This window comes from Triplophysa rosa, linkage group LG5 (assembly GCF_024868665.1).
Source record: "Triplophysa rosa linkage group LG5, Trosa_1v2, whole genome shotgun sequence".
NCBI classification, from domain to species: domain Eukaryota; kingdom Metazoa; phylum Chordata; class Actinopteri; order Cypriniformes; family Nemacheilidae; genus Triplophysa; species Triplophysa rosa.
The window spans coordinates 6,037,725-6,048,550 of record NC_079894.1 but is presented as its reverse complement, the minus strand read 5'-3'; the positions used below and the strand labels follow the sequence as shown (position 1 = coordinate 6,048,550).

The 10,826-nt window shown below is 37.2% G+C and overlaps 1 protein-coding gene across 2 annotated transcripts; it reads left to right on the top strand.

Annotated features, from left to right (window-relative positions):
- Nucleotides 1-5,797: 5,797 nt before the first annotated feature.
- Nucleotides 5,798-10,820, top strand: plxdc2a (plexin domain containing 2a). 2 transcript variants are annotated; one of them, XM_057333164.1, is made up of 13 exons: nucleotides 5,798-6,311; nucleotides 7,130-7,332; nucleotides 7,421-7,555; nucleotides 7,644-7,713; nucleotides 7,797-7,919; nucleotides 8,002-8,120; nucleotides 8,207-8,306; nucleotides 8,451-8,546; nucleotides 8,980-9,061; nucleotides 9,205-9,265; nucleotides 9,353-9,563; nucleotides 9,922-10,082; nucleotides 10,312-10,820. In XM_057333164.1, exons 1-13 carry the CDS (start codon nucleotides 6,224-6,226, stop codon nucleotides 10,561-10,563), a joined length of 1,701 nt encoding a protein of 566 aa, XP_057189147.1. In that variant the 5' UTR covers nucleotides 5,798-6,223; the 3' UTR covers nucleotides 10,564-10,820. The 2 variants fall into 2 exon arrangements, with proteins under 2 accessions (XP_057189147.1, XP_057189146.1); XM_057333163.1 differs by having other exon boundaries at nucleotides 8,427-8,546.
- Nucleotides 10,821-10,826: the final 6 nt, after the last annotated feature.

Here is a 10,826-nt window from a genome sequence, read left to right as displayed (position 1 = left end):
TGGCAGATTAATCCTTTTGGAATAATGCCCAAAACACTACACTTTTAAAATGGTTTTAATACAAAAAGCTAATGGTTCACAATGGAAACCATTCATTTCTGTGATGGTTTCTTTTGTTTTTATCAGCAGGGCTGTTACATTTAAAATCTGATCTCTTGAGATCAATCTGTCATATACAGGTATTTTTTGCTTCTTTATATATAGTTTGATATATATATATATATATATATATATATATATATATATAGTTTTTATATATAGACTGCAAATGACAGATGCCCTTTTGCCCAAAACACAACAACAGGGATCTTTCTATTTCAAGAAGTTAACGTGTATTATTTGTGTCAACACATTAAATGAATACGAATAGGTGATTTCAGAGAGGCTAACAACATAGCAGTGCTATAAGATCCCACCTTACCATCAGAGCTCTCTCTAAAGCCACGCCTCCTCCAAATCACATGATCGCAATGATGATGGAAGATCACCAGCGTGAACAACAGTATGCTTTCGAAAAAGTGCAAATTCTTGAAAACTAACTGCTACAGAAATGTGAAATCTGTGAAAACAGTGACATTATTAACAAGGAGTATATGTGATTGATCATCATGTCAATCATTTAACAGGATGTACAGTATATACTGTAAGCAGCCTCATACCGTTTTCTTTTTGGTCAGCACTTTTGGCATCCCTTCACCACCTGACTCCCATTACCTTCTGTTTACGAAGGCATCATCTGTGGTCATCATGAGGTTGAGCATTCAGTCCAACTGGACCTAGCTGTCAGACTCAGATGTCCCAAGAATGAGACAAGAAAACAAGACAAACTTATTAGTGTTGTGGCCGCTCACGTTATGCAAAAATGACACAATATGACACATGTTCAGGCCGGCGACTAATGCCGCAATTGTGAATTTTCAGTTGATATATTTTTTTTCTGTGCATTTTATTTCTCTATGAATTAGCTGTTTGTCGTTGCTTATGAGTCTATGGGCTAATATGGATAATCACCTCCATGTGAGTAAGGGCCAATCCTAATTCTACCCATTACCCCTACACTTTCTTTCCTCCACCCCTCCGTTCAGGATTCTCTTTTGGTTGGAGGGGCAAACAGATTTTTTCGGGACCTCACTTCAAACGAAGGCGTATGAAAATTTCCAGCATGGCTGCTCAAGCGAGTATAATGCAGATATTTTATCGCATTAATAAAGATTTTAACAACAAATCATATTTTTTTAGTGCCTGTGCCTTTTCTTATCAAATTACTCTGTTAAGTCCGTGTTAAGTATCTAAATCTGCTTAAGATGTTTTTGCGGTTAATGATCTTATTGTGGATATTGTTCTGTCAAGTATTACTTTCACTGATCATTTAGAAGAGTTTTGAGTTTAGGAATATCACACGGGTAGTCTGTTCCTGCTCTGTGGCAAGTTCAAGTTTAAAATTGTTATGATGAAGTTATGCAGAAATCCTTCTCTGTCCCCTATGAAGTACACTATGCCTGATTTTAAAGAGCATTTAATGTATTCATCTTTTTTTTTAATGTATTTTCTGCTGCTTCTTTGTTTCAGCCAGTTTGTGTCTACTGGCTGCATCTGAGGCGCATCCCGGCTCTTTAGCTGCAAAAACAACAAATAAACATTTAGTACAATTATAATAAACAACACTTCTTAAATTGTGATTATTAAAGTTTATGGGTCTCATATAACGCCAGATGAACGTCATATGCCCATCCACAACTAGATTAGGCCAGCTACATCGGAAAATCCCGTACCATCCTCCTGCGAGAGCCTGCGGACTGACTGACCATCCCAGCTCCATCCAAGGCAATTCCATCACCACCCAAGAAAAAGGCGACCATCTGGCCGGCCCAGCTCAGACAATTCCATCCCCAAACGAGAGCAAAGACGGACTACCTGTCACATAAATGCTAAATTTACAATACTTGGTATTTAATGCTAAACTTACATCACATGACAGCAGTTTGAAGTTATAGCTGCACTCAGTGACTTTGATTGGAGGTTGCTGGGTGGGTGTTTGTAGGGAGTGGGGGGGGCTTGTTGGTTGTGGTTTGGGGCGTTGCATTTGTTGGGACTGTGTGGGTCTGGTCTGGTTGGTCTTGTTTTGTGGTCGATGTCGGACAACAGAGGAATAAAGTTAATTATGCCATTACTATTTTTCCCTGGTTGTTCGTCTGTTGTTGATCGCGGAATGGGACCGGGTTGGACCTGCACGGTTTCGGCAGGTGGGGCTTCCTGGGTCGCGGCTCTTGGGCTCTCCCTGTTCTTCGTGGACGTTGCTCGGTGGCTTTGGTCGGGGTCACTGAGTGCAGCTATGACACGTCAGAGGAGATCTGGCCCTCCCAGCTGAGCCTGGTTTCTCCCGAGGTTTTTTTTTCTCCATCTATTCATCATTGGAGTTTGGGTTCCTCGCCACAGCAGTGCAGTGTTGGCATGCTCACCGGGAGACTTCATTTATTTATTCATTTATTTATTAGATATTATTTATTAATGATCTTGCTTGGTCTATAAACACCATGCACTGTGCTGTGTTTTACCTTTCTGTGTTTTTCTTATTTGCTCCTGTAGAGCTGCTTTGGAACAATGCACATTGTGAAAAGCGCTATATAAATAAATTGAATTGAATTGCTAAAGTTTGTACTTTATTACTATTTGACGTACCTTTGCTTCATTAAGTTTTCCCACTACAAGAGATTTCCCTCGGACTCTCTGTCGCTGCGCACTACAGAAACGTCTCATTTTGCGTGTAGCATACAAGATGGCGGCCTTTCCAGCGCGATGACGTCACATTCAGAAACAGATTATATAAAATGTGGCAATTCGCTTTTAAACTGAACTCACCGGCATGGAGCGCACGCCCATAAACGTCTTTTGTCGTTCATTTGACTTTTATCATTAATCCGCGTCACATGAGTTCCGAACCGCGATCTATCACGTCTAGGGCTAATGTAGGGATACAGCTACGTCCAAATCTCGCGAGATTTTAAATTTAGGATTAAGATGAAAACAGCGCACATCTGGCGAGATTTGGGGCCGTAGCTGTATCTCTTCTAGTAGCCACAACACCAACCGTCCCTCACGCCAAAAACACGAAGCTGATTGGCTGCAACCTATGTTACACGTTAGTCTCATTTGTAGCTAATGCTCATTAAAAAGAAGGAACTACAACACCACAGAACCAAACGGAAGCATTTGAATGAGCATCAGAGGCAATGTTACATGGCCGTAGGATAATTAAGACCCGTTTAAAAATATTTCAGATCTAGAACCCAATACTTCAGTCAATTTAAGACTTTTTAAGGCCTAACATTTTGATTTTGGAATTTAATACTTTTAAACCCTGTATAATATCTTTATTTGTGTTTAGAATAACAAAGAAGTATATACAGGTTTGTTACAACTTCGTAGACAGAAGCTGTGTCCCAATTCAGGGGCTGCAACCTTTAAGGTCGCGGACTTAAAAACGAGGACTTGGTTTTCAAAGCATGCAGCTTCAAAAGTCCAAGAAGCGAACTGAAATGAGACGGTCTTATGGAAGCATATTGGTAGCAATTATCAAATTGAAATGCAATTTGCAAAATGGCAATGCAGTATGTAAAATGACAATGCATTTATGTCTTTAAATATACATTTAAAATAACACATGTGCAACATTAGGTGCAAAATGAAAATGAAAATTCAATAACACAATTGACATTTGTCCGTTCCTACACTACTTTTAATATGTATTTTGAAATGCATATTTTAACGCTCTATAAATTGCAAAATTAAAATTAAAATGCATTCCCCGGATTGAGTATATGTGTTTAAGATAGTTAAATCTTATGATCTGGGTGGTTCATAATCGATTTTGAACAGATGAACGGCATGTTAAAGTTAAAATGGTTACAAACATTTTTATACTGAGAGCTTTTGGTTTGCAATTCCAGCATCATTATTTAAAAAATTTGGTGGCGTTGAATTTTTACTTAAATGTGACTTTGATATTTCTAAACTTCCTCAGAAGTTGTCTACATTTCATCAACAAGTTGTGCGATATTGGAAACTAGCATACACACACAACTTTACACCGCATAATTCCTCAATTTGGAATAATAAGTATATTCTCCATAGAAATAAATTACTCTTTTATGAAGAATGGTTTTGTAGAAATTTCTGGGCTTTGAAGGATCTTTTTAATGATGCTGGAGAGTTGATGGATTACAATGCTTTTACTCTTAAACATGGTTTTGCATGTCATCCAAAACAGTTTTTCACAGTAATTTCAGCCATTCCATCTGAACTTAAAATCATTATAAAAGGTCATTTATTAGTCAAATCACACCGATTCTACCCAAACTATACCTTGGATCAATTGAGTTTAAAAGTAAGAAATGTACGAATATTTATATTAAACAAATTGTCAATGTCATATTCCTTTATAGGTCTGTTAGAACTAATTTGGACATTTTCTTGGACAAAAAATTACTTAAACATATTAGAACCACTTATTTAAAGTTCCCAGTTCATCCTAAAATTAAAGAAATTCATTTTAAGATTTTAAATGATATATACCCATCTGGAGAGTTTCTAAGGATTAGATTTAATTTTGAAACGATACATTGTAATTTTTGTAATTTATTTCCAGAAAATACAGAACATATTTTCTTTAATTGCAAATATTCTAGTGCATTCTGGGAAAATTTTCAATTATGGTTAAAGGAGAAAAAGGTGGTTGATGTGAGTCTTTCTTTTATAGATATTAAGTATGGAAACTATGAAGAAGATGGTCAAAAATGTTTTTTGATTAACAATTTACTTTTGCTAGCAAAAATTTTTATTCACAAATGTAGGTTTTTTAAATCATCCCCCCTGTTTGTTGTATTTAAAATTATTTAAGACAATACATAAAAACTCTGCCAAAAATAAAGGTTAAAAAAACTAGAATCCTATTAGATCTATTTGATAAATATAATTTATGATAATATTTTCCCCTTTGTATGATCTATATTTAATAATATGGTGTTTATTTAAAGTGTTTATTTTTTCTTATTTTTTTTCTCTTAAAGTTTTTTGTTTTGTTTTGTTCTTTTTGTATGTATGTATTTTTTGTGTTGTTGTTGTCTTAATCGTCTGTGCCAATGCCCCTTAAAAAATAAAAAAAATGTTGAATTTATATTGTATGCCATTTTGCTATGTAAATTTGTTATATTTTGTCATATTTCATTAAATATATAATTTTTTTAAAAACACGCAGCCCCCGAATTGGGACACAGCCAGAGTCTGGACAAGCGTTTACTTTCTCGTGGGGGGAGGGGGTGCGCGCTTGTCTGAAGTTTCAAATCATTGGTGTACCCGTAAACCAATCACATAACGTTTGGTTATGACGTATGTTATGCGCCGGCTCAGCCGCCTCGAATTTCCGCTGTAAACACAGGTATGCGGCGAAAACAAAATCATCGAGCGATGAACGACTTTTGCAGATTATGTGAAGTAAATCTACGCATCCACGGTACAATTAGTGCATCTAAACTAATATTTGACAGTAGAGACAAAAAGAAAATATTTGCAGCCAACTGTCAAAGTTAGGATTAGTTCTGTTAAACACAGCTCTTCGTTCATTTCGAGTCTGTCGGAAATGCTGCAATTTAATTGCAAGATTACAGCATGACATGGCAATATTGAAGGACTGGAAAAGAAAGGACACACTGACCTGTCAAAAGGGTGCCAGTTCGAGCTCGACAGATAAACGAGACCGAGATACACCCTCTAAAACTCCAAGGACCATAAAAAAGCCGAGGAAATCACCTCCATTCAAAATGTGAACCAAACACTCTTCTTGTTCGGGTTTCAGTTGGCAAATGCCGGGAATATTCTCCACAACAGAGCTCCATGTCCGCTGTCGTTTTAGATTTCCCTAACCTAAACTACAATCTTAAATTCGGCGCTTAGCGTCTACGTCACGGCTCTCAGCCCGCCCTCTGTTCGTTGGTTGGACGGCTGGTGCAGAGCCGGAGATAATCTGGGAGCTGGTTTGCTATATCAGACGGAGTACAGAAGCGAACTGAAATTGAGCGGAAGTACGAAGTCTGATGTAGTCAGGATATTGGTGTGGGTGTGTCTGAGAGAGGTGAAGGTAATGCGCTATGCACACCAGTCTTGTGGAGTTAAACGTCTTATTCTCCCTCCATTTAAATGTACAAAGACGCTTTAAATATCGGTGGGCATGGCGCTGTGGGCTAGACCACATGTTTTCTTTGGGATTTTAGCAGTGATTCAAATTAAATTCACCATTCAGAAACTACCAACAAATGGTAAGTGATTCATTTATTTTCATGTATGTTGTATTGTAATCGTTACTTTGTTACAAGAATAAAATATGCAATACGAGTTATTTAAATGATCTATACATTGAGGAGTTGTCCGCTTATTTACCATACAAAAATAACGTTTTATACTTTTTTTATTCTCCCATGCTTTATAAAACCTTTTGAAAAGTATTTCATTATGAAAAACAAGAATTATCTTGTATCTGTACCGTGTATTGATTTTAATAACTGCAGTTATTCGCAGTACAACTAAATAGAGGGTTGTCACCCATTGTTTTAAATGAGATCAGAAATGTACACAGCAGACAGACAAAGTAAAATATAAACTCATTAATACGTTTAAAAAATATATTACTAATAAATGTGCATAAGGTGTCCAAAATCTGAACTGAACTGGTTTGGATACCTAAAAGTTGTGAACACATTAATCCTATGTCACATCAGTCAAAACATTGCCCTGCCCTTATACTACCCCCATTTAGGCACCATGAGGAATTCTGAGCATGTTTCACCCTCACTTGTTAAAGGAGGACTTTGGGCATGCTCCTGTCATTGCAGGATGTGAGAAACCGTGTTTATTTGCATTACAGACTGCTTGCATCCAAAGAGTCTCACAGCTGCTAAATACATGCTGTTATTGTCAATGTTCCATTCTTAAATAGTTCAAGCACCTGAAACACATTTTGTTTTTATATGAAATTATACAGATTGGTCATATCAGCTGAGAGCCATTTACGAACGTTATATTGTTTTCTGCAAACAACTCGGCGTACAAAATGTTTAAATTAATCATCTTTTGTTAGGCGTGTCATACTTTACCTCTGAACGCCTCTCCAAGCAAGAGAATTCCAGCGTTAGCTTCAAGCGGTACAATAAAAGATATAGGAGATGGTTGTTTTCATCCAAACCAGAGGTCATTCAGAACCGGGATCTGGAACGCTATGAAGAGCATGGCAGATTTCCAGACGTACTGACTAATGACAGCCATCACAACTTGTCCATTAAGGTGAAGAAATGTTTTATCAGAACGCACACTTTATATTCAATCATACAGTTGTGCTTTAAGACTGACTTATGTTTTCTTTGTCCATCAGAGAGATATGGATCATATCTACTACACATCCAAATTCTATGGACCCAGAGAGAGTACAGACAAAGATTTGTGGGTAAATATTAAGCAGATGGGGACGGCCCATAGAATTCTGTCCAACACGCATCGACAAACTTTGGTACGCCCCTATAGTCTGCTGAAAGTAAAGTTTATTAGAGCAAATTATTTTTTCTTGATATTTTAAGTGTTCATGTGTTTTTTTACAGAGAGTGAATCTGTCCTTTGATTTCCCTTTCTATGGACACAAATTAAAAGGAATACATGTAGCTACAGGGGGTGAGTGCTACATGGTAAAATACTTTTTATTTAAATTAAACTTATAGGGTTAAGGCAGATTTTGTTTGTTTCTGTAATTCCAGGCTTCTTATACACAGGAAATGTTATCCACAAAATGCTGACCGCAACTCAATACATTGCTCCTCTCATGGCTAATTTTGACCTCAGCATCTCGCAAAACTCAACCGTTTTTTACTGCGATAATGGTAAATTAAAACAGACAAAGCTTATTAAAAAGGCAAATATTTCCAATTGATATGAGCTATTAAACAGGTCCCTTTCTTTTAGGCACATCTCTTGTTGTTCAGTGGGACCATGTGCATCTCCAGGACTCTTTTCATTTGGGTAGTTTTACCTTCCAGGCAACTTTACACAATGATGGCAGAATCACCTTTGCATATAAAGAGGTTGTTTGTTAAGATAGTTTTTATTATTACCACCTTCATCACATTTTACTGTTTAAAGCTTTAACTGCACCTTTATCTGCTTTTAGATCCCCATTGACATTAATACAATAAGCTCTGTCAATCACCCTGTGAAAGTTGGGCTCTCGGATGCGTTTGTGGTTCTTCATAAGATTGAGCAGCTTCATAGTGAGTAACTCTTTCCTATAGTCTAAAATGATTTTGCCCACTACTGTGATATTATGTCTCTATTATGACTGTATTTCATTAACATGTGAATTCTCCCTTTTGTGCATTCATCATTTCAAGCTCTTATTGGTTTTCCTGTGACAGATGTTAGACGGAGAACGATATATGAATACCATCGGGTAGAGCTCTTAAAATCCAAGATCACCAACTCATCTGCGGTTGAAATGCTTCCATTACCGAGTGAGTCTAAACTGCTAACAAAACTGTGTTCAGCTAAGACTTGATACATTTCATGCTTATAATTAGCGTTGCATTGAAATGTACACTGTAAAAACTTAATTTTACAGATTTTTTTTTCAGATTTTCACGTATATTTTTATATATTTGTACAAATTTTTCACATATTTTGAAATACAGTGCAAATGGAAAAAAACTGTAATTTTACGTAGGAAAACTGTTATTTTATTGTATTTTTGGCTCCCCAGCTGCCAGAAATTTTCCTTTTTTTATAGGATTTTTTACAGTGTAATATTTCTAATGTTTTTCTAAGAACTAAGACCAATAATTACACCACTCACGGACATTACTGTCAAGTTCATGGTATATTCTCCACCTGTTCTTTATCATGTGTTTGATGAAATGTGTCATGACCTGTTGTTGTTCCTGCTCTCAGCCTGCCTGCAGTTCTCCAGCTGTGAGATGTGTGTTACAGCTCAGATTGGCTTTGACTGTAGCTGGTGCAGTCGCCTAAAAAGGTATTCGTTTGTACCGTATTTTAACAGTTCAACTGTTTGACTATACTGTAGGATATTTGAATACAGTAGTAGGGGTTTGTCAACATCATCAAAAAGAGCCAATTGGATCCAACAGCGGCAATAACTCATACTTTCTCTTACAGATGTTCCAGTGGATTTGACCAGTATCGTCAGGACTGGGTTGACAGTGGGTGTCTAAATGAGGTGAGGAGCTTTCATTCAACTTCTTAAGCTGTCCCTGTTTTATAATACGCAGTCACCCATTGTTACTAACTTTGGATATGTTTTAAGATAAAGAATCAGAGTTGTGGTCAACTGTTAGACAGAAAACCCCTCATGAGAACCAGCGCTCCAGCTGTGCATGCAGGAGTAACAACAGTATCGACATACACTATTACAACAACAGAAACATCAATCACTTCAATTATAAGCTCTTCCTCTGCCAAAACAGCCAGCACATCCCTGTCATTCAAAAATCGTCCTACTATCATCCTCAAGAATGGTAGGTTTTATGATATTAATGGCTAGATTTGTAAAACAGTTTTGTTTGATATATAGTTATAATGCAGTTAAAGGGATAGTTGTTTCAATTTTTCACCCTCATGTCATTTAAAACCTGTATATGACTCTTTCTTCTGTGGAACACAAAATAAGATCTTTAGAGAAATGTCTCCGTGGTTTTGTGTCCATACAGTGAAAGTCATTGCGAGACAATGTGGTTTGGTTACCAACATTTATTAAAATATCTTCTTTTGTGTTCTGCAGAAAAAATATACGTTTGGAATGCTTAAATAATGATTTTTTGGGGCCATAACTGTTCTCTTTGTGACTCCACTATTGTTATTTCTTTTATTATTCAGAGTCTCAGATGGACAGTACAGAGAAGCAGAGACAGGAGCAGATGCAGACTGGTCTGCTCATTGGCATCCTGGTCACTATGGTCCTCATGGTGACTGCTGTGTTGGCCACTATATACATGTATTACCATCCCTCCTCCAGCGCCAGTCTTTTCTTCATAGAGGTGAGCTTTAAAGCGACCAAAGCTTATCTATCTAGTGCAGTGCTTCTCATCCCTATCCTGGAGTCCCTGCAGCACCACACATTCTGAATGTCTCCCACAGCTGATTCACTCAATTTAGGTTTTGCAGTCTGTGCAAACTAGAGTCGAATGAGTTGTGTTTCCTAAGGGAGACATCCAGCTAACAACTTCAATAAAAAATAGTTTTAAAATGATTTTTCTTGACATTTAGAGAAGACCAACACATTGGCCTGCAATGACATTTCGACGAGGTTCAGGACAACCATCATACACGGGGGTAGAGGCCATGGGACAAGACAAAGAAGGATTCATCGAGATGAACACGAGAGACAGTTTCCTCGTATCAGACAGGAGAGAGAGCTTATTTCTGACTGACCAGAGGGATGGATTCATTGTAGCCGAACAAAGAGAACGTTCCTCATTATGGGAAGCTGCTAACATGAATCCTATACTGTCGTTTTAATATATTCCTCTGTTTTTGAGAGGAAGCTGCAATGTGTAATTGAAAGTTTTTAAAACACATTGCTTTTTGCATTATCAGACCAAAGTGCAGTATGTTTTTAGTGACCTACTGACACCAGTGGATTTGCAAGTCTCAGGAGAAAATCTTTATATTTGTCATTGAAGGGTCCCTTTTTTTCCAGGAACTGAACAGGTCTGTGTATTGCAAACATCTCATATTATGTCCTGCTTGAAACAGAGAAAGCAGGAAAGATACATTTTTGA

What these genes read in the sequence shown, in the direction of transcription:
- plxdc2a (XM_057333163.1), top strand. Translation starts at nt 6,224, where the DNA reads ATGGCGCTGTGGGCTAGACCACATGTTTTCTTTGGGATTTTAGCAGTG. An exon ending in ATCACAACTTGTCCATTAAG is followed by an intron (nt 7,333 to 7,420) that starts GTGAAGAAATGT and finishes TTTGTCCATCAG; the next exon opens with AGAGATATGGATCATATCTA. An exon ending in TACTATCATCCTCAAGAATG is followed by an intron (nt 9,564 to 9,921) that starts GTAGGTTTTATG and finishes TTTATTATTCAG; the next exon opens with AGTCTCAGATGGACAGTACA.